General features: G+C 46.4%; 1 protein-coding gene across 4 annotated transcripts in view; it reads right to left on the bottom strand.

The window, feature by feature from the left end:
• Spock1 (SPARC (osteonectin), cwcv and kazal like domains proteoglycan 1) overlaps positions 1–24,345 on the bottom strand; it is a 475,872-nt gene that overhangs the window by 137,313 nt on the left and 314,214 nt on the right. For all 4 annotated transcript variants that reach the window (XM_034510535.2, XM_076938921.1, XM_076938923.1 and 1 more), the window contains one exon: positions 14,608–14,722. In XM_034510535.2, the coding sequence (XP_034366426.1) occupies positions 14,608–14,722 (115 nt within the window). The remainder of the gene's footprint in view (positions 1–14,607; positions 14,723–24,345) is intronic.

Genomic DNA, 24,345 nt, shown 5'->3' with positions numbered 1-24,345 from the left:
TTCATAATGGAATTCTATGTGGCTTCATGCTGCGATGGTCTTACGCATGCAGTCCTAGACTCGGTGAGTATCATGTATACAGCTGATACTGGTTTGCTATAGACATCTACTTCCCCAGGCTCTTCCAATCTTTCTTCCACCTCGTCCATGATGATCTCTGACCCTTGCAGGGAAGAAGTATGATCCAAACATTCCGCTCAGGGCTGAGCAGACCACAGTCTCTGAGTCTCTGCGCTTTGGCCAGCCGTGGGTCTGCGTATCTATCACCACTTAATATAAACAGAAGCCCCTCGAGTGAAGATTGAGGAATGCCTATAGGTAAAATAAAGGTAAGCACTTGGGGTACATCATACTACTGTCCCAGTTAGGGCTACTATGGCTGTGATGAACTACCATGACCAAAGCAACTTGGGAAGGAAAGGGTTTAATCCAGCTTGCACTTCCTGTCCATCTCTGAGGAAAGTCAGGGCAGGAACTCACACAGGGCAGGAACCTGGAGGCAGGAGCTAATGCAGAGGCCATAGAGGGGTGCTGCTCACTTGCTTGCTCGGCCTGCTCTTCTATAGAACCCAGGACCAGCAGTTCAGGGGTGCCCCTACCCACAATAGACTGGGCCTTCCCACATGAATCAATAATTAAGAAAATTCCTACAGGTTTGGTCTTATGAAGGGAGACATTTCCTCAGTTGAGGCTCCCTCCTCCCTGATGACTCTAGCTCCTGTAGAGTTGACATAAAGCCAACCAGCACAAATATACTTCCCATTTCACAGAATATTAGCACTAGGTTCTCCTGTAGGGCCTAGGGCCAGTCCTGGGTTTAGGGCCCAGGAAATGTTTAAATAAATTGAAATGGAAAAGACAGGGTAGAGGAGGGATCTGGAGAAAAAGAATCAACACTAAAGACCCTTGAAAATACTATATGGAAAACTAGAACTGTGGAATCTCCCTAAAATATATAAAGAGGGTTCAGTGGCATTATCCTACAACAGGGGGACAGCCCCTCACCCAAACACGATAGGCTAAATCATGGTTTTAAATAAAAAGACCAGTACTAGGCATGGACCACCTCTTTTCAAGTTCTTGGTCAATGGGGTCCCATAGACTCCACCAGAACACTACTGTCTCATTGCTCCTGGTAACCCAAAGAGCTTGACAGGAAAGACGCTATCATTGGCTAACGCCAGTGCAGAGTTGTGTGAAAGGCTGTGGAGTGGCCGAGCTGGTCCTAACTGAGAGCTTCACCCCATCGGCTCATCGTGCTCACAGTGAAGGGTTCTATGCAGGCTACCAGGGAAGGAGAGTCATGAGCCATCTTACCCAGCCAGGAACCCTGTGAAATATAGCACCAATGGATGACAAGATATATCTATTGGCACAATTGTGGTGTAAATATTATGAGAATAACCAACCTTTTCCTAATTATACTCTAAGCCCACTCACTCCAGAAGACAGAACTCACACGACATGTTTAAGAACAATCTAGTCGGGTTGTGACATGGCGTTTGAGTAGCACTCAGGCAGCTGCACACTGTTACCCACAAACCATCACTATTGGGTCATTCTCCAGAAGTGCAGCGTGAAGGAAGTGTATTCCATCACCTGTACACGGTGGCCCTGGATCCAAAAGCTTTCTTGACAGCTGGTGCTAGATGGGAGACGACAAAGACATACAATAGTGTCATCTCTGTGGTCCTTACTGGTAGAGAATTTCCTGGTTGAAGTTTTCTGAAACTAAGCCCAACCCCCTTGGTCTATATGTAACTTCTTTCAAAATCTCCCTTTCTAGGGGCAGCTCACTTGTCATTCTTCTCACAGCATGTCTCAGGTACCTCTTCATTTCCCTTTAAGCATGTTTGCCTAGTATTCCTAGCTGCTTGTGCATGAACACACACACACACACTACATATTACATACCACATACACACACATACACATACTACATATCATACTACACACACACCACATATCACATGCCCCATGCCCCACCACACAATATACACATATCACATACAACACACTACACCACACACACAACACATATGCCCCATACCCAACTATACACCATACACACAACACACAACAAACCACACTCAACACACAACACACTCACAACACACACCACACACATCACACGTACCACGTGCCCCACCAAATTTCACACACACACCTCACATACCGTTAACACGCCTTTTCTCAGTTGTTTCACAAGGAGAGACAGGACGCTTAGGCATATGTTAGCACCCCTGTGCCTGTGTGTCTCCGTGTTTCAGAGTAGAAACTGGACTCATGCAGACAGGTTACCAAGACAACAATAACCTGTGCGATCTGCCAGAGGAGCCAAAGGCATCAGTGCTGCCTCAAAAGGGTTGAGTAGGGAGGCTTCTGATTCTACATAACTCAGAGTTCACTTGAAGTGGGGATGTCTTTATTTCTTCAATGCTGAGATCAAGTGCACTGAGCATTCTGTTGTGCAAATCTCTAAGTTGACTTTTCTCCGTGAAAGGGATTAACAAAATGAAATCAGAAAGGTCAATGAGACTGAAATGCTGGTCAGCAATGGACCAGTTTATACTTCAGTAGTAAAGGTACTGTGTAGGAGAAAACGCAAGCTAGACCCCGGTGGTCAGCCTGCTTGCCATGCTGTGCTTCTAAACAAGAAGCGTGGTACATCGTGCTCCCAAGTATGCCCAGAAAACAGAACACTAAATTCTGAAGCAACATGAGTAGCCTGCCTGATGATGAGTCTGCAGGTCTCCAAGTCCCTCTTAACGTGCTTCTTCTGCATAGAGACTCTGGCGGTGAGTGCTCACTGTGTAACCTGAGGTAATGTGCTGAGCAGTCACGGCTGACAGGCTTCTACTATGTAACTCAGCGGTTCTCAACCTTCCTAAGGCTGCGACCCTTTACTACAGTTCCTCATGGTGTGGTGATCCCCGGCCATAAAATTATTTTGTTGCTACCTCATAACTGTTTAATGTAAGTGATTGCTTAGTGCAATAAAGCAAACACTGTTCCCTGAAACCATCTCCAAAGTGGTTCTTTTGGCATATTTTACTGACCCATGGGCACTGCAGTCTTGTGGGGACACCCAATAACGGCAACAGCACACTGGGTGGAACGCTTGCCCGTTACCCCACACTCTGCTAGAGCAGTCTTTACCACCTATCACTCTGAGAACCAACTGACTCAATGTTGGCATATACGGCCAAAGGGCCACCAAAGACTATCACTGAGGCTGTCACAATGAGTCCACTTTCCCTCATAACATAAGGGAGGACATTGGTACCTGAAAGAAACTGCTCAATTGGAGAACAGGTGTAGGCAGCAATCCTATCCCACCATGGCTCAATCTAGTTGGTTTACAGGTATATGTTGGGCTCACAGAGGGTAGAGAGTGGCAGCCACAGGCCTGAGGCCCCTTGGGGAGGTGGGCATCTCATTGTTAGCCTTCCATTCTAGGCTTTTATCTCAGACTGAGAGACTGATGAAACACTGCTGATGCCACTCCCAGCTTTTCTGTTGCTAGGTAGGTGACATGACCTCAGGTAACTATTCACGGCTGTTCTTAGGAGCTAGAAATGCAAATGCCATAAGCCAAGGGACAAACAGTCCAACCTTAGAAAGAGGAGAGTCTGGAGTCTACAAGCTTCCTGGTGGAGAAAGCCTTACGAATGAAAGCTGGGCATTTATGAGGAGTAGGCAGAACCATGCAGGGCCTGGCACAGACGGCTGGAGCTAAGAGCGTCCGGTGCCGGTTCCTTTCCTTGCCTCTTCTCTCAAGGTGGGTGCAAAGGTCATTCCGCAGCACCAGGAGGGACACAAACCAGCAGCTCTGAGAGACAAATGATACCTTCCCACAGCTCCAGAGGGAAGTTGACCTTTAAGTGTGTCTAGTCACTATGCACAGAGACAGGACAATGAGACAAGAACCTAGAAAAGTAGGTCACAGGTCAAAGAAGGGCAAAGCTCTGGAGAAAAGTAGGTCATAAGTCAGACAGGGGTAGAAGCCTGAAGAGAAGTAGGTCACAGGTCAGACAGGGGTATAGCCCTAAAGAGAAGTAGGTCACAGTTCAGTCAGGGGCAGTGCCCCAGAGTCAGGCTCTTCCCAGAGAACAAATTGTCACTGATATGTGATGAGTTCTGTACAGGAAGCATGGGGGAGTGGCCCTGTTCTCACATCACAGTAATCCTCCCCTCAGGCACCATTTTGTAACTCAGCTGATTTTCCCAGTTCCTAATTGAGCAAATTATCCTGGTTTTACTTCTCTAGCTTCTCCCTTTACTGACCTATTTACCTATGAGGTATTTGTGAATACCTATCAGGCGCCACATCCTGAATGAGGCACAGGAGAATGAAGCAGGTGGGTTGTGTCCTCACAGGAGCTGGCACACAGAGGGGAGCTGGGCTCTGCCACTGAGAGGAACATGGCGTCTTTGTTACTGTTCTATTGCTATGAAGAAACACCACGACCAAGGAAATTCATAGAAGAAAACACTTAACTGGGGGGATTTCTTTACAGATTCTGGGATTAGTTCATTATCAGCATGGCAGGTGCTGTAGTGGCAAGCAGACATTGTGCTAGGGCAGAAGCTGAGGGCTTTACATCCTAATCCACAAGCAGCAGGCAGAAAAAGAGACATGGAGCTTGATATGGGCTTTTGAACTCTCAAAGCCCACCCCCAGTGACGCACCTCCTCCAACAAAGCCACACCTGCTAATCCTTTCCAGTTTTACCAACTGGGAGCCAAACGTTCAAACACTGGAACCTGTGGGGGACATCCTCGTTTAAACTACCACACCTAGCAAAGAGGAAACTGTGTAATCAAAGTAGACTTTAGTATGAGTGACAAGCACTACGGACTGTGTGCACTCCCTTAAACCATATGTGAAAGTTCTAACTCCCACTGGGATAAGACCTTTGAGAGGGGTGGTTAGATCAAATGATGCTACATCTTCATGAATAGGATTGGAAACTTTGCAAAAGAGACCATGGAGAGCCCTTCCACCACATGACATCCCAATGGGAAGGTATTGTCTATGAGGAACAGGCTCTCGACAGACCCCTAAGCTTCTGGAACCTGTACCATAGACTTCCCAGTCTTCAAACTGAAAGTGTCTTTTCTCTACTATTTAAAAGCTACCTAGCTTATGGACCTTTGTTTATGACAGAGAGTTGGTGTAAAGAAGTGTGGTACTTCTGTCACGAGACCTATCTTGTAGAAGAGGCTCTGACCCCTGGTAACAGGTGAAGCTAGAAAAAGTCTGGAAGCCTGTGAGCCAGGACAAGCCCTGTTATCAGACCTGGGTTGTTATGGGAAACTCTGACAAGGCAAAAGGAAAAGAAGACAGCTTCACAGAGAGCCCTGGTCTTTTCAGAGAAAACCTCAATTACCGGAACCAAACTGGTGGGATCCAGACGTGCATGCTGTTCTGATGAGGGTTCAGGTAGAAATGGAAAACATGCTACCAGAAACTGGAGGAAAGGTCACAGCCCTTCTAAAGTGGCAACGAGCTTGGCTGACTGGGGTTTATGTCTTAATCCTTTTGGAAGGTAGAACTTGAAAACACTGACAGTGGATGTTTAACTGGTGAAACACGAAAGCCAAGCACTGAGGGGTTAGCCTACTTCCTCCCGACTGCTCTATGTAGCATGATTTAAAGTCTGAAATGTTCATTGAAAAGCATCTGAACGTGAAGATCTGCAACATTCTTGGCTTACGTAAAGAGAAAAAGCCAGAGGTCTGGCCAAGTGAGTCCTGGTTAAGGAGAGAGTATGGGTTAGCATGCTAACAGAAACCAGCACCGTGAAGGAAATGGGGAGATTAAATGGGGAAGGAATTTGGGTAGAAGCCAAGAGTTACTACCCAAAATGTCCTCTAAGAAAGCATTAGAGCTACCTTCGCATCCCAGCTCAAGGTACAAGAGCCCCTGTGGGCCTTATGGGACCACCACAAGGACCCATCATTAGGTCAGTGTTCATAATTAACACACAACCTACAAACCTATACAGCAGATCCAGAGGAGTGAACTGCCAGACCAGGGAGCCAAAGGCATGAACCCCACAGACAGAGTCATTCTGGGGAAGGGGTGGTACCTGGCTCCTCAGGGTCCAATCCTTTCCCAGCAAAACTTGGAGGGGACAATACTATGATCACATGAGTCTAGGAAGTGAGTTTCCTGCCCCAGGGAACCTCTGGTAGGAGCTCTGTCCAAGTGGGCCTTAAAGTCAGAGCAACAAGTTCAAAATGATGTTGTTTTTTTTTTTTAAAGTATGTATTATTATTTAATATGTGTGTGTGTGTGTGTGTGTGTATACATGCACACAGATGTGTGTGGCTGTACACGTGGAGGCTAAGCCATAGTCTCCTCTCCCATCAGCCCAGCATCCTCCATTGGAGTTTGCCCCATGGCTCACTGGAAAGCATTATATCTGTAAAAGCATCGGAGGCGAGGCAAGCTGCCAGAAGTCCTTTTCTCACCTGATAATGGAAGCATACAGGTTCAATGTGGACCCGTGAAAAGCATCACTCAGGAATAAGCACTGGAACAGAACCAAGGTCCTCAAACTAATTAACATCATCTCTCTTGTCCCTCTGTGCATGAGGGCCTTCCCTCTGCCCGCCCTCTCCATGAGGAACATTAAAGACAGAACATTAGCTTAGGAACATTCTATATAAAGCACGAAGTCCTTCTAAAAAGATAGTCTTGAATGCCCATCTAACTCACCCTGCTCCCATTCTCTGGCCCAAGAGTCTATAAGGTCAGTGCCCAGAATGAGTTCTACTACAGTGTCTGATGCCCATAAAGAATTGTCTTTCATGGTTCACTGGCTGGATTAAGCTGATGCGAAACGTCAGAACTGCAAGTGAAGGAGTGGGGATCCTGACAAGGACCAGCGGGCGAAAGTAGATTTATGATAATACAGGAAAAAGAGCTCATTTAAGGAAACAAAAACAGAAAGGAGGGAAAATGGAAACTTCAGCCTTGTAACTTTCATTCATGTGTTTTGGGCAACTGTATATATCAGGCCTACCTGGCTGTTCATCTGTCCCCATAACCCATGTCATCAGAATGGGGGACAAGCATTAACGTCAGCTCACCACAGGGCGCTCAAACTCGTTTATTTCACAGTGAGCAGGGACAGATGTGAGAGCTTGGTCACATGATCCACACCTGCATGCCCTTAGCCACGACATGATCCCACAAGGAGCCCCATACCCAGTGATTATCTATTCAAAATGGCACACCCACCTCAGCCCCTTTTTTTCTTCTCACACACTGAATTCTGAAGCTAGAGATTTGCCACTGGGTATATTGCTTAATAAGCAGACACAGAAACGCCACCTATAACTCTCTACATCTGAGGCAGCATTCTGAGCCGGAGCTCACTGAATGCCACCATCAGATGTGGAGGCAGGAAATGGGAGGGTGTCCTTAAACAACCCTGTGCCCCGCAAAGAAACCAGTCGTCTCAGCACCACAGATGCTGGGCTTATTAACATCTGGGCACATGCACATCCTAGGACACCAACCATAAAACATTCTTCATCTCCTGTAGACGGGAAGTGGCTAGAAGAAAGAATGACAAGGAGCCAGTGTTTTAGTCAACGGGGTACACGAGCCTACTTGTACAGGCAGTGAAGCCTGAGAATCTGGAAAGGGGCTAACAATGAGGCGGAGTTCTTGCCCATGAGGGCCATGCCCGGAAGCTGCCTCGCCAAGCTGAGACTCACTAGGAGCCTGTGACAGCTAAGCCTGCCCTATCCATCCAGTTTCAGGTGGCATTGAGAGTATGGCTTTTAAGAGAAGGCGGGACAGGAAGGACAATACAAAGTTGCCACACTGTACTACAAAATGTGCTTTTGTGAATTAAGCGCATCTTTGTAGATCTGGACACATCTTTCTGCAGCAGATGGTGACTGTTACAAAGTTACCCAACTGGTCAAATGCAGGAAACAAGTGGAGTAGTATGCCCAACCTCAAGATAATCTATAGTGCAACTCCTAACAGGCTCTGGGAAATCAAGGAAGTAGGGGAGAGAAAATTATCAGACCCACGGGACCAGGATGCTTACTGGGAAATAGAATATTCTATATATGGTAGGGAAGCTACCATACACACACACACACACACACACACACACACACCACACACATTTGATATATGTACCCATGAAACCTCAATGCTGTGGTGACCTTAGCAAGACCTGTGTTGTGACAACACCAGTTGACAGGACATCATGATGAGGGAAAGTTATATACACCACAAAGTGGTCATCTTAAACACAAATACATACACAGAACATTAAACTCAGTAGGGTGTGTGTGTGTGTGTGTGTGTAGTGATAGTAACTGAAGAAGTCTTGAATTTAAGAGGAAATGTGAGAGGGGTTGAAGATAAGGAGGGGGAGAAATGATGTAAATATATTACTCCTGTATGAAATTCTCAAGAAACAAAGAATTTAAATAAAACCATTATATCTTTGTGAATCTGCCTTGCAATGTAGCACATACCTCACAGTGTAATGTCTGCCTCACATGCTGTCCCTTGCCCCAAGGAACAAAAGATTCCGTGCAAGTACAATTATTCACATTTCTGACATAAATTGCTTTTTACTCTCTGCTGCCCATGTCAACAAGATCAGCCAATCAGGGCCTCCAGTTTCATAGAGAAAGGAAAACAAGGGGCTTGAGTTACAAAACTGTGCCTAGGGAGGATGCCAGGAGCAGGCACAGCTGCATCCTGGGCATGGATGGACAGCGTTTCTTTTGTAAGACCTCATGGGTTTAAATTAACTCAGCATCTCTACATTTAAGGGACACGTGCTTTAAATGAATAGTTTTGGGAGAATCTCAAAGGAGAAGAAGAGACCTGGAACAATGGGTGTGGGCATAGGAGGGAGGACAAAAGTCTAATACCAGTGCCCAGACCAATTGCCTGATAAAGGGCAGGTACTGGGAGAAAGGGGGCGAGGAGTCTGCATGGTGGGGCCTCAGGGACCAGGAGAACAATGGCTGCCCCCTTGAAGATCATCTTTGAGTACCCTCTCCCAACTGCATTCCCAGTGGCTGCTGTGTGCCAAAGGTGCTGCCCCTCAGTGGCCATGTGCAATTGGGACAATTATTTATGGAACCTGAGTGGTCACCTGGGGGGACATAACAGTTCTGACAGACAGCTGTGAGATCCACCCATGCAAACCGCTTTGAAACACAGTAAGCAACCAGCCAGACCTGGGTTGAAACATCATGCTTCCCTCTCCTTCTCTTCCATGGTTTGTACTTGGCATGAAGTCTGAATATACAAATTGTGTGCCTTTTGCCAGATGACAGACAAAAGTGGAGCCTTTTCTGTTTACCAAAGTGATGGACTCCCAAGAGGGTGAACCCAAACTTAGCTGTGATGGTTTCATGACCAGTGAAGGAATAACAAGTCCTTCTCGGACCAGAACCCTGCCCGTGAAGGTCCTCTGGGCTTAAAGCAGAACCCAAGGCAGCATGTGATCCCTCACAGAAGGGACCCAAGCCACATCAGCACAGTTTCCTAGTGATGAAGGTGTTCTCCAAGACACGGCAACATGCCTTGATGGGGGAAGCATCAGAGAGCCAGCCAGGCGCCGGGGAGCCTGGCACCTTCCACGTGGCCACGCGCCTTCCGAGCCTCCACAGCTATATGTATGTATAATCAACGGGTTCAAAGCCCCTGTAGCAGGAGGCAGTGCTTTGTTGTAAAACAAAACTGAGATGAAATAACCTCATCCTTTCAAATATCCTCTGAGAGTTTGGTATTTGAGGCACATCCTGTGATGTGTTTCTCTCTGACCTCAAACACTTTGATTCTTTTTATTCAAGTTCACATAAAAGAGAGAAAACTCTGAGATTGGTCTACTGTACCCAAAGCCTCGATGGCATCTAAATTCTTTTGCTGGCGTGGAGAATTAGTTGTTATTCCAGATAGTAAGGAAGTGGAGATGAAGGGCCATTATATTAGAGGGGCCCATCCCTCTGGGAAGTTGGGCTGTCTCGCTCCTTACTTAAAAATAGATGGCTTCCCCCAGCTCCCCAAGGCTTTGAAGGGCCCACTTAGATATTGCAAGTCCCATTCTGACGTCTGCTCCCCCATTCGCTACACTCCTGCAGAATCAGAGAATGTGGTTTGTCTGGAAGGCCCCCAAACAAATGCTTTCAATTTTCCATTCTCCAAATGAAAATCAATGGTAAGAGCGAGGTAAAAATCAATGTTCAGCCCCTCTGCAAGGTTCCCCCACCTCCTTCTCTTTCCCCTTCCTCCACCTCCTCTCCCCTCCCCCCCAGCTCCTCCTCTCCTTACCTCCTCCCACCTCCACAGAGCAGCAGATTTGAAACAATGATCCCCACCAACAGAGATACCCTGCTGCCAGAACCCTATGCTGGCTCTGTCCTCTTGACAATATTCTACTTAAAAATGCCCAAGAGGACTTTAAAAAAAATTGACAAGAATGAATAACGAGATGTTGTTGTAACACTCTCCTTCCCATTGCTAGCAAACTCAGTTACAAATGGAGTCTCCGGCATCCCAGGATGGAGTCTGACTTCTCTGTTTCCCAGGGGATCTATCTGCCTTATGGCCATGAGCTATAAAATGTGTAGCCATTCACCTGCTCTCTCAGATTGTCCTCGTCCCCAGGCAACTAGTGTGCTTTCTGCCACCCCAGACAGGTAGTCTGTGTCCCTTATAATTGACTTGGTCCCTAAAGGGAGGAAACGGAGATGCCATACTACGGGCTTGAGTGTGATCCTTTTTGCTATTTATCATGTGATCACTTGATACATTAATAACATGTATGTTTATTACTAAATAGCATCTATTATAATGGAAATGCCACAACTGGTTGATAACTTCACCTTAAGTTCTTATATCTGTGACTCTAAATGAAGCTGATACAGACATACATAAGATACTTTTACATGTACATATGTAAAATAAAACCTCTGAAATATTTTCTCCCAGCATGTCTGGACTTTAATACACACACACACAAACATACACATTTGATATATGTACAGAACATCAGACATCTTCAATTTGGGTACAATCTCATGTGCTACGTCACACTTAGGAAGTTTTAAATCAAAGCCAAGGACAGAAATCTCACATTATTTTTTTTTGAAAGTTTTATAGACTTTGTGTGTGTGTGTGTGTGTGTGTGTGTGTGTGTATGTGTGAGAGTTTACAAATGTGACCCACCTCTCAAGTTAAATTTTAACATACCATGTTATGTAGTTAAAAATTCTAAGCATGGTTTACAGTACCATAAAGTATTCATGCATAAATATCAACAGGAAATGTATATAGTAGATGGACCACCAGTTTAAAAGTCTTGACAAAAACAAGTCAATAAGCCAAGCCAGGGTCTGAAGAGGTGGCTCAGCAGTCACTAGCACTGGCTGCTCTTCCACAGGACCTGTTTGGTTCCCAGCACCCACATAAAGGCTGCTCCAGTGGACCTAATGCCCTCTTCTGACTTCTGATGACTTTAGGCACACATGTGGTGCAAACATTTACATAGAGGCAGAATGCTAATATACATAAAATAAACAAATTTTAACCAAAAAAACTCAAGTAAATAAAAACTAGAAGACTAGACAGAACTTATTGAAATATTTTAGAGTAGCTGTGTTTCAACAATGTGGCCATCACCCACTTCCTATTTATTTTTAATATTTTCTAGGATAAGCATCAACTATCACACCAAAAGTAGATTGAGAATTTTTAAGTCATCAAAGAGAAGCCATCCGAGCACATGCAGTTCTCTGTGGTACTCCAGTGATCCCATGGAGACGGAAGCAGGAGCATATGGCCGTGAGCCCACTTCCTTCCACACCACAGTGCTGCTTAACAGCAGGAAGAAGGGAAAGAAGTTACAGGAGAATTCTCTGAGAAGGTTGTGAATAGAGGAGAAGGGTCCCCTACAGATCGCCTCAGCAGTTTGGGGGAGGCTCCAGCCAGAGGGAGGCCTGATTGGCTACTTCCCTTTCTGCCACCATCAGAACTGCTTGGTCTGCCCTGAAACACTGTGGCCACAGATCTGTGCTCCCAGAAGTCTCTCTATCCACTTGAGCTCCATGGGCCATCCAGGCCCAAGGCATCTCCCTGACCTTTCCCCCTAATCCACTTGCAAGCCAGTCTACATCTGGGGCCTCCTCATCAACTAGGGCCTCCAAGCTGCCTCCTGGTCTGTCAGCAGCTTCTCCATGTCTAGAGGTAAGATTTTCCCCTTGAGCTCCAGGAGGCCAGCTTGGCTAGCAGCCTTGTCTACAGATGTTTTGTAGAATAAAAAAAGCACTTCCCTGATTGGGGAATAAATAGAGTTGTCAATAATCTGTCCCAACTCCAGGGGACCCCTGAAGTTTAATGTGGAAGGACAGATGTTTCATCTGGGAAGGCATCCAAGGCTCTCTGAGGAGTTACGCAATTGGCTACTATCGAGGGCTGCGAGACCCCACTTCTGAGAGAGATACTTGGCACAACAACCACAGTGCCCACACACAAGCCTCCTAGGGCCAGGCCACCTCCCCAATCCTGTTAAGCAAGAGGGTGTACCATCTTAGCCAAAGCGCCTTCTGGAGTTGTTTTCTAGTAATGAGCAGGCCCCATTATCAGAGAGACAGTCATTTTCTCTAACTTCTCTGCTGCAATTCACAATGTGGCAGCAGAAATGTCACTACAGTCCTTGAGACCCTGCTCAAGGGCTTGAAGGCAGCACACTCAGATCGGGGAAGGGATAGAAAACCCAAGGGGAAGTTACTTCTTTCTCAAGAGCTTATGCTCTTGAGAAAGTTGGGAAGAAGGGTTCTGGCTGAGCTTCCAGATGTATTCAGACAATAATAACTATTATGATAATTGTTTTACTAATTGCTCAAACGGCTGGCATTGACCTTAAACCACCATGATACACCATCACCTTTATTGAACTTTCACACAAAATGTGCTATGTCCTCACAGTGAATCCATTTAGCAGATGAAGAAATACAAAGTTAGTCTCACAAATTTACTTCTCAAGTTTGCACAGGCGTGGAACATCTAAGAAGAAACGGAACCCACATTTGTCTCATCCTTAAATCCATGCACAAAGCTATTATGATTTCATGGATACAGGAGGTGGAGACTGTGCTTCCCACATAAGCGGAGAGTGAGACTCAGAGTGTAGTGCATACACATAAGTGCACACACATATACAGGAGAGCGAATGGTTGAACAATCTAGAACATTATCTCCAAGAGCGTTCTGTTAGTTGCTGCTAACAGGGTTCTTCTCTCCTAAAGAGCAGAAATCAGGGGGTAGGAGGACTGGAATGATTTTCTCAGATTGTTGGTACCTTAAAAAGGCGCTTCAGCTGATACCAACAAAATTATTTTTACATCCCACACAGTAATGACATGCATATGATTAAGATAAAATCCCAGCACAGAGAGGAGGAAGTAGGCACAAGTCACACTCTTAGTCAAGAAGCTATTTGTCACTGGTAGCTGCTTGGGAGGAAAAATCAGTTTTCTTCAGTGGAGTGACTACTAAGATATATCAACCACACTTAAGGGCAGGACCCATCTGACTCGCAGGAAGGAGCACCGGCCTAGGAAACAGCTATGCACATCTCAGCACTTTTTATCTGGGTCTTATAGACAACAAACGCTGATTGCACATAAAACAACATTGAAAGCGATGCACAACACAGGATCCTGGCAGCCGAGTCTGTGATTACAGGCACCAGACATAGGGAAGTCAGAGGCAGAGGGTCACTCACTGGATGTGAAAAGCTCTGTTTTGATGCCAGCACTGATTTCCAGGGAGGGACAGAACACTATTCAGAGGAAGCCACTGATGGTAAAAGACAATTACAACACACCCCAGGAGAAAGAAACAAAGGGATCGACTCCAAAGGCCACCATCAAGAACTTTCGAGGGGAAGCACCATGGAACATGGTTCTAGGGTGTGACGCTGGAGCTAATTAAAGACAACGAAAGCTCTAGGAAGCTCCAGTTTCTGAAAGTTTCTTCCTCATGTGTTATCTGCTGCAGGAATAGTGAAGGGCCTCCTCCTGCTTTCTTGGGTGTAAGCTTCCTGTAAGACAGGGTCTCTTGGGGAACAGAAGTGATGACAGAAAGGGACTTTTCTGTTGAAAATGAAGACTCAAGAGTTAAAATTAAGATTTTTTTTTTTTTGTAAACTTAAGGTTGCTGTTCTTAGAGCCGGAGAGGTGGCTCACCAGTTAGGAGCACTGGCTATTCTTTCAAAGGACCTGGGTTCAGTTCTCAATGACAGGGGATACAATGCCTTCTTCTGACCTTTGTGGACACCAGGCACACATGTGATACACAGACATATGCAGGTAAAGCACACCAACATATATTTAACAACAACAATAATAATTTCAGAAAGACTGCTGTCTTTTGTAAACCTGAGCTTGCAATCTGAACTCCATACCATCACCTGGGTACCATTTAAAAATGGTGGCAAACACACTGCTCTCATTTCTATCTAACATGAGCCCAGTCAGAGACCTGATGCTTCAGTTCCACCAGCCACAGAACACCCCCCTAAGTTCTAGCCACCCCCTTCCCCACCTTACCTGGGCAACAGGTGCTTGCGGCTGACACACAGGGCTGTCTGGTAGTCCTGGGTCACACATACTTTGTGCGGGCTGCATTTCACCTTCAGGCAAGGGTCCTTGGATGGGTCCAGGGCTGAGATAAAAATAACAAGGAGAGCAGGGTTAGCACCTCTAGGGAAATTTAATTTCCATCACCACTCCGATAAACAAGTGGGAAATAACCCAGCTGTGTATGCTTGTGCCGTTTCCTGAGGCTGGTGGGGACAGAGAGAAAACCGAAGCCAGGCAGAGCTCTGCATCTGTCACCCAGCCTCTCAAGCATCAAGATAGCAACTCCCATGTGTACTGGGCATTTCAGCACCATGATTTCAAGCAGGAATTACTCTTTAAAAACCCTTCGAAGTTGTACATGATCCAAGGACCAAAAGTTATTTGGTCTGGTATTGGTTATTGTCTGATGTTGGTTGGTGTGAGTTCTTCCATACTTAATTTAAATTATTTTCTATTACATATACCCAAAATCCTTGCTGAAAACATTATTTGCTCCTGTTCAATAAAAAATAGACCTCATGCATGAATAGTTTATTTTAAGGTTTGTTTGGTTTTTTTTTTTTTATACTTCAGGATGGGCAAGAAATTTGTACAACACAAAGTTATGATGTAAGTGGGAGGGGGAAAAGCCTGCACATAAATATTTATTGTGTAAGGCAGAATTAGATAAGGTCCGTGATGGGCATATAAAATGATAACGGAGCCTGGGAGAAAAAAAATAGAGATCAATTTCTAGGGCAAGGATTAGTGAAGCATTAATATTTGAATTGAATCTTGAAGGATGGGCAGGCTTTTTGCAAAGCAAAGATGGAAAAGACAAGCCGGGCCAGAAGAGCGGTGTGAGCAAACGTGGGGCCGTGTGTTTGGGCAACCACGAGATAGTCAGTCCGCTCACTGGGGTTGTGGGTCTGCATAACAAGAGAGGGGGAAGGCTGGTTCGAACACATAATGCCAGAAAGGATTCCCAAAGGTACAGGGTCACACACAGCAGCATTTTCCAGAATAAGCCGAGCAGCAGCCCCCAGGCTGATCAGCACTCTGCATGCTGCTGTGTGTGCTCATCATGGGCACGAAGGAGGCCCCAGGGAATTCTCTGCAAAACAAAAGCGACTGTGCCATCTCCCAGCTTCCAGGCTGAAAGCCTATTAGGCAGTAAATATTTCATAACTTCTTACCCAGCCAGGGAGGCATGCCCCCCACACCATCCCCATGCAAACATTTGGTTAAACAGATTGACATTCCAAGCAGGAACTACAGAAGTGTCTACCCCACCAATGAGGTCCCAGCGATCACATAGACAGTCATAATCCCTACCACCACCCCACTCTACCCCAGGCCTTGGAAACCACACACCACTTTCATTAGGTTGTTGCTAATTTCTCAAGGGTCCTGAATGCACAACATTGCAATACATTACTGCTGAATACCTCGGGGCGGCTCTGCCCTGTGGCAGGGGTAGCAGCTGTGAACAATCAGGGTATACTCTTTTGTCAGTCTTGGCAACAATAAGGCCCTGATTCCCATCCCAGTGCAATCGCCTGGTAGAGCCTACTTCCCATGGGATACTCTCTGGTGCCTGGAGCTCAACAGAGAAAAAGGCTCCTATAAGAGAGAGGCTGGTCTGAGCCTAGGGGACAAGGCTTGCTCCTAGCTCTTAAGCAGAGAAGGGCCTCTGGGAGGCAAGTAGCAGAGAAAGCTCTCAGTGCCTTCAAAACCAAGGCATCCATGTAGGACTAGCACTGGTTATTCATGAGGACCATGTGGGTCCTTCCTTGTCTCCTCTCTCACTTCTGTTCACTTGTGATATCAGGAAACCCAGAGACTAGTGTGATGGTTTGTATATGCTCTGCCCAGGGCATGGCACTATTAGGAGATGTGTGCCTTGATGATACTGAACTGAACCCCTGAACCTGTAAGCCAGCCCCAATTAAATGTCCTTATAAGAGTTGCCTTGGTCATAGTGTCTGTTCACAGCAGTAAAACCCTAACTAAGACAATTAGACCACTATCAACCCCACCCCAGTGACCAGCATTGGCGTCTGCATTTCCACCAGCAGACGCCAATGCTGCTGAGACTTGGAATTTCTGCCTCAGTGGCTTTCAGAGATGGAGGGTCTCAGGCTGGCCTCCTTGGTGGGTTGAAATCACAATGCGATGTGATGCAGGCGACAGGCCTTAGGGTAGAATTTTAACTCTTTCTGCTTCTACGGGTGACTTCTCATGAACACTTAATGTCTACACTGCCCAGGTGGGCTGAACAATGCCATTGTCACACAGAGAGCAAACCAGCTGTGCAAGGGAGAAAAGGGCACAGACCTCAGCTCCAGGGCTTCTGGGACCGAGTTCCGTCCAGCTGTTTTCTCACCTGAATATACTTGCACCTCCTTTATGGCTTGCTGGCTGCCATCAGTTAATAATACGCATAGGTGTGCTTACAGCAGATCTAGGATGGTGAGCACGTGCATTATACTTGTTGGGTTTGAAGGTTTGTATTTTGTCCTCAAAGTGGGTAACAAGGCTTCATAATTACAAGAACAATGGCTGGCACTCAGTGGAGCGTGTCTGAAAGGCAGGCAATGAACTAAGCCCTCAAATTGGATTAGCTTAGTATCCTAGTTTGTGTTCTGTTGCTGTAATAAATATGACCAAAAACAACTTAGGGAGAAAAGGGTTCATTTCGGCTTATGCTCCCCAATCACAGTCATCCACTGAGGGAGGTTGAGGCAGGAACTCAAGCTGGAGCAGAGACAAGATTACTGGCTTGCTTCCAACTGGCCCCTGTTCAACTACCTTTCTTATACAAGTTAGGACCGCTTGTCTGGGGAGGCGCTATCCACAGCAGGACAGTCCATCCTGTCCTCCATGGTTGGAGATCAAGAAAATGCTGCGCAGACAGACCCAGAACTCAGCCTGAAGGAGGTGATCCCTCAACTGAGGGTCCCTCTCCCCAGCTCACTCAGCCCTCACAGCATCCAAAGATGGGGCCTTGGCCGAAACTCACATTAAATTTGCCTTCAAGACAATTAGCAGTTGAGAAGTACAGTGGGAATTTACATACCAGTCTACAAACCCACACTACGTCCTGTTACACGCCGCAGTCTAAGAATCATCCAGGAACTTCTTTCATCCAGTGTACAGCCCAGACCTCACCATTTTCCTGATGCCTTCTGGGAGAGTAAGAAGTAAAAGGGAAGCTCTGGCCCCTTACCATGTAGGCCCAGGAGCGATGAGCTGTGTCCTGTCCCCCCTGCCCCCCCCCCCCCCGTTCGTCCCATTTCCTGGCCCACAGATCTGCCTGCATTCCTGGAGGCATGTAGGCACCAGGCACAACTAGATGGCTAAAGGCCATGGGAAGAATGTAATCGACTAGAGCCAAGGCAATATGGCCTCTCCAGAGCCCAGCTATCCTACTCCAGAAAGCTCTAGATATCCTAACACAGCCGAAGCACTAGAAAATGATCTTAAATCCAATCTTGTAGAGATGATAGAGGCCTTTAAAGAGGTAATGGATAAATCCCTTAAAGGAATACAGGAAAACGCAATCAAGCAGGTGAAGGAAATGAATAAAACTGTTCAAGACCTGAAAATGGAGACAGAAGCAGTACAGAAAACACAAAGTGAGGAAATGCTGGAGACGGAAAACCTAGGGACGAGAACAGGAACTACAGACACAAGCATCTCCAACAGAATACAAGAGATGGAAGACAGAATCTCAGGCTCACTTGCTCTAGACATGGCAATGACCAACCCCACCTGCCAGCAGTCATTTGGTCCATGTTCATTCAAGTCTCTCTGTATTTTCATAAGCTGCCATCTTATTATCAAGATAACTATGAGAGATAATCCTTCCTGTCTGAGAAGCCAGACATTCTTAATAAATAAAACATCCACTGCAAATACTAATACTTTTTAAATGCCAGTTCAACCAGTCCTGTTGGTGCAAGCCTGCCTGTAACTCAACTACTTGAGGGACTCTTGAGTTCAAGGCCTGCCTGGGTAACTGAGCATGATCTTATTTCTAAATAAAAGGGAAAAGAGGGGGTGGGGTAGAGCCCTTACTGAGCATTCATGAGGCCCTAGGCTCAATCCTCAGCACCCCACAAACCAACCAACCAGCCACCTACCCCCCCATCCACCCACCCATCTACCCCCCCCCCCATCCACCCATCCATCCATTATTTGACTCCACACCTATTTGCACAGAGAAATTAAATCTGCTAAACAGTAAGTATGAGGGTCTGAGTACTTCCAACACATCTATGAATTGTTTAGAGGAAATGAACTTCACAGCACAACAGAACAGATGCGAATCAAGCCGTCAGCCCACATTTCATCACCAGCATACACTTTGTCGTGAAACTCAGCAATGCTTAGCTTGAAGGCAGCTGAGAGGGTGAGGAGCCCAGGTCTATCATGCTCTGAGCAGCAGCCACGGGCTTCTGGCATTGACACAGCATGGGGCTGCCTGACTCCTCTTTACAAAGGGAATAATAACTGATGAGATAGCAACCTAGAAGTGGGTTTCAACTAAGGGTAGAGCCTCGTGAAGCTTCCCTCCGTCATCCATGTTGGCCTGTTGACTGGTGTGGTCTTTGCACGTCTTGGACAGGCAGCCATGTTGTTGAGAGTTCACGCTGTTTCACAGCAGTTGCTCTGGACCCCCAGCTCTGACCATCTTTCCACCCCAACTTCTTCAATGTGTCCTGAGCCTTAGATGGAGGGGTTGTGTTATAGGTGTCCCATTTTGGACTGGACACCCCCTGGTCATTGATTTGCTGCACTTTGACCAGGTTTTTTTGTTCTGAAGAAGTTCTTTGAGGAGATGTGAAGCCTGTGCCTTTCCATGGGCTCTTGGTTGGGTTTCTAGTACCATGCCCGAATTCCCTCCTACTGAATAGCCTCTAGGTCCAATTAGACTGCTGTTGATTACCTCCGACCTACAAGCCCCGCTGTTGCATCCTAACTTCGGAGAGAGGAGAAACAGCTTTGATTTAGAGACAGAATCTCAATTGTAAGGGGTCAGACCTAAACACCTGGAAACGAGGACAACCCCAGATGGACTCAGTAGGAAGTGTGTGCATGTGTGTATGTGTGTGTGTGTGTGTGTGCATGTGAGCATGTGAATATGCATGTGTGTGTGCTTGTATACCCACATGTGTATGTGTATGGATGTGTGTGCACAAGTGTACGTGTGTATGTACTGTGAATGAGTGTGTGTGCATGTGTGCACGTGTGTGTGTGTGTGTGTGTGTGTGTGTGTGTGTGTGTTTGAGATGGGTGTCTGGAGGAATGTGGGAGGAGATGGAACAGAGAAAAGGGAGTGGAAAGAATGTATGCCTAGTTCATTTCTGTATGAAATCCTCAAATATAACAATCAGGGGCTGGAGAGATGGCTCAGCATAGGAGCACTGGCTGCTGTCCTAGAGAACCCAGGTTTGGTTTCTAGCACCCACAATGCAGCTCATGACCACCCGTAACTCTGTCTCTGTGGGCGCTGCACACACATGCTGTATAGACACGTGTGCAGGCAAAACTCCCACACACAGAAAAGAGAAAGAAATAAGTCTTTTTAGAAAATAATGATGGTGAAAACTAATATAAATGCTTTTAAAAGGAGAAGCCCTGCCACTAGGGGTGTGTGTGTGTGTGTGTGTGTGTGTGTGGTGGAGGTGACCAGGTGTCATTTACAGTCCCACACAGATTTGAACCTTTGGTGTCAGGTACTAAGGATTTCATTGTGAGACTCCAAGGTAGACTGTCAGCACATGCTTGGTGACAGCATACAGCAGTCCTCTGGAAACGACTAAATCTAGTGTGCCTGCTACAATTTGTGTCACCGCACCTGCAGGACTCATGGTGAGCTGAACAGATGATGTAGCCAGCGAGGGCACAACAGATCCTGGGAAGGTCATGTCACCTCTCCAGCTCACCTTCCAGAAGAAACTAGCTTGGAGTCAAATGGCATAGGACACACATCCAATTAATTCCCCAAAACAACTTCCACAAATCTTTCTTCAAGGGGGGGACAAAAGAACGAACTAATTTATAGAGAGATTTGTTGAGTTCTAGCACTCTGAATTCAGAAGCCAGTTAATTACAAGCTTCATGTGGGCTTTTTTTTTTTTTTTAATTAATTTTATTTTTTAAGCTCGTTGCGTGGTCTCAATTAAGGTGGTGATATTTTAATTATCGTAATTGTTTCTGAACTTGTTTTTGAGTTCAATGAGTTTATTTTTTAATTAGCTGCATTGATTTTGAAATCCAGGATCAAGCCTTTTCACCATCCTTGGGCATATTCTACCAGCTTAGCCGACAAAGGGTCAGGGTCAAAACACCCATGATAGCAAAGCCCAAGGCTACTTCCTAGGCACTGGAAGGAGAGAGGGGTTTTATTCTGAAATTTGACACAAAAGATCCCACAGTCCCCTGGACAAGCTCACATGCCTGTCTGTGTTTATTCAGCCAACATTAACAGAGTTTTACCCCGTGAAGCATCTTTTGGCAAGCTAGAGGCCAGCATCTCCTCCTGGGAGCTCACAGCTGAATAGAAGACACAGATGGGGGAGTCTGACCTTGCAGAAGGCTGGTGAACTCCCTGGAGAGGCTGGCACAGGTGGAAAAGTGGGTTCGAATGAGGCTGTAATGTCACAGAGGAAAAGAGAGTCTTTTTCCAGGAACAGGAGGTGTTCTGGCCCACTTAGGAACCTGTGCCTCATCAGGCTTGCGGCAGTCTGGTAGCGGTGGCAAGTGCCCTGCATTCCCCCCAGAGAGGTCGAGTAGACACAGTCACAGAGGCTCTTAAAAGCTGTGGGGGAGCCACAGCCTCCAAGTTCCCTAGCAACTGTCAACATGGTAGGTTCTGGTGACCCCTGAGATGCTCTTTCATTTCTAAGTCTTCTGGAGCTGGAAGAGGGAGCCTTGTGGGTGTGGGTGTGTTGTGTGCGGTGGAATAGCACAAGCACAGACAGACTTCACACAAGCAGGAGCCACCTCCCCATTAAGATAGAGGCATGTCGAAGGTTCTCAGAAACACCCTTTCTGCCTTCACTGAACTAACTGCCTTACTCCCTCCCCCTCTGGTCATCAAGCTGCACAGGATTCTGGGAAGCAAAGGCTGTCTATCCTCTGGGTCCAGGAAGCCAACAACTTATCTAAAAGTTGGGCGTACACCGTGGCCCACTGTGCTGAGTCCCAGAAGCTCGTTCACATACAGGTCACTCAATTTATAAAATATGTAGCAATTAATGATGGTCCTCCCTCTCACTCTTGCCTTTAGGATTGGCCTCTCTGCCTGGGATGCCCATGGACAACAGTCATCTGAAGAGCAGCCATGCCCAGGGATTCATTAGGAGTGACTTCACAGATGACTGACAGAGAAATTACTCCAAACTGTGAAAACCTCCTCAAGCTAGGATCCTGGACATTTATTATAGCTTGTCTGTCCCCATGGCAACCCGCCTGTGCCTCTCGCCTCCCCCTCCAAGGCGCCTGTTTACTAGCTGACGACAGAGCCTTGCAGAATACAAATTACGCTCATTGGATCTTGCTGGAAGCTGGGAAGGACAGCAGCTTGGAAAAGTCTCCTTCATTACTCTCAGCTTTCACATTCAAGGGCTTCCCAAGTTCTTTGAGGCTGAACAAAGAGACTTATCATCGGCCATGCGGTTAGGTAGCACATAGAGTTAATTTCAGAGACACAGAAGACTAACCCTGTGTGTCCAAGGACTGGAGAATGGCCATCGAGGATGGCACAGGACAGATAATGACACAGAGGCAGAGGACAAAAAGACACAGCTGATCAAAGATAGCCCTGCTCCTTTCCTTTCCCCTAAAGCCAGAGCCTGAAGATTCCCAGTTCTCTGCACGAAAGCGCAAAGCACCTTCCTAGTCACTGAAGGTGTGGGCACAGGGACCATTGCTGAAAACTGGGTGCAGGGTTTAAGGCATGTATTACACTTGACTTTATGATATGCATAAAATTAACAACAGAAGACATTTTAATTTAAAAGGTGGAAAATTGATAGCTTGTGATCCAATGCATCAAAACTAAGGGAAAGGAAAACATGATCGTCTCAATGGTTCATAGCAGGGGAAATCTATAAACAACTGGAATGTTCATCTGGATTACTTGTCTGTGCCGTGTGATGGCTAATCTCGGTTGCCGACTTGGCTCACCTGGGAAGAAGAAACCCAAATTAAACAATTGTGTCCATCAGGTGGGCCTGCTTACATGCCTGTGAGGGTATTTTCTTGATTGATAATGGAAGGGGGTTGGGGGGGGGGGGGGGAGTCCAGGCCTCTGTGTGTGTGGTTCCATCCCTAGGCAGGCAGGCCTGGGCTGTATAAGAAGGTAGCTGACCAAGAGCCTGGGAGGAAGCAGAAAGCAGAGTTCTTCCTCAGTTTCTATTTCAGTCCCAGCCTCCAGATTCCTGCAGTGTCCTTCCTTAAAGGATGGGGCTGGAAATGTAGGATGAAACACACCCTTCCCACTGCATGTTGCTTTTGGTCATGGTGTTTGTTATAGCAATAGAAACCAGACTAGAACCAGGCGGCTAGAACAGAACACCACAAACTGTGCACAGTACACAGAGGCCAGTTTATTTTCTCAGAGCTCTAGAGAATGGAACCTAGATGCTTCTCAGCATGGTGGGATTCTGTGGAAACCTCTCCCTAACCTGCAGACAGCCGGCTTTTTACTCTGTCCCCACATGGCCTTCTTTTGGCTGCGTGCCTTTAGGGAGGCACACAGTAGGTTCCCTTAGGGAGGCACACAATAGGTTCCCTAGTATGTACTGATGAGAAGGGACACCAACTCTAGAGTTAGTGCCCTACCCTGTAACGTTTATAAAAGTTACAAAGCTAATTTAGCCTTGTCTCCAAATATGACCAAGCTCTGTGTGTGTGTAGACTCCAACATGCTAGTTTGGAAGGGACGAAGTAACATTCGGTCCTTAACATCTTCTACAGGTAAATGGCATAACTAATTACAAACCATCTGTGTCATAGCATGCAGTTATGCTAAAGACATATATACTTCTGTATGTACTAGCACGGGCAGATATTTGTGATAAATTAGGTAAAAACATATTTTGAAAGTAAAGAAGATGAATTGTCAGGAGCAAATTAGCTTCTTGCTACCGGGAAGCCTTCACAGTCAAGCCAAGACAAAAACCAGATTTGTCTTTGAGCAGTGGTGGCGCACGCCTTTAATCCCAGCACTTGGGAGGCAGAGGCAGGTGGATTTCTGAGTTCAAGGTCAGCCTGGTCTACAGAGTGAGCTCCAGGACAGCCAGGGCTACACAGAGAAACCCTGTCTCGAAAAAACAAAAACAAAACAAAAACCAAACAAACAAACCAGATTTGTCTTTTTCTGAGGAGACACCTTCTCTTTCCACACTCTGCTTCTCCTGAAACCTCACCTCCCACACAAGCCCGAGTTTCCTCCTCATCCAGCTTCTCCTGGTTGGTTGTTTTAAATCTGCAGTACCTCTGGAATACTCAGGTATAAATTCAGATACCAACAGACGGCAGATTAACATGGCTGGTACCTACGGACACCAGCTCTAGGACTACTGTCAGAGGATCTAATCCCTTCTGCTTCCTGGAGAATCTTTTTTGTAACATGGAGACAACAGAAGTTAGGGTTATGACCAAAGGCTGGAACAGGTTCTTGTCGGTTCCGGAGAGCTTTTGCCATTCGCCTCT

The sequence above is a fragment of the Arvicanthis niloticus genome, chromosome 8, assembly GCF_011762505.2.
Source record: "Arvicanthis niloticus isolate mArvNil1 chromosome 8, mArvNil1.pat.X, whole genome shotgun sequence".
NCBI classification, from domain to species: Eukaryota; Metazoa; Chordata; class Mammalia; order Rodentia; family Muridae; genus Arvicanthis; species Arvicanthis niloticus.
The sequence above is the reverse complement of the archived record's forward strand: the minus strand, read 5'-3'. Positions and strand labels throughout refer to the sequence as shown.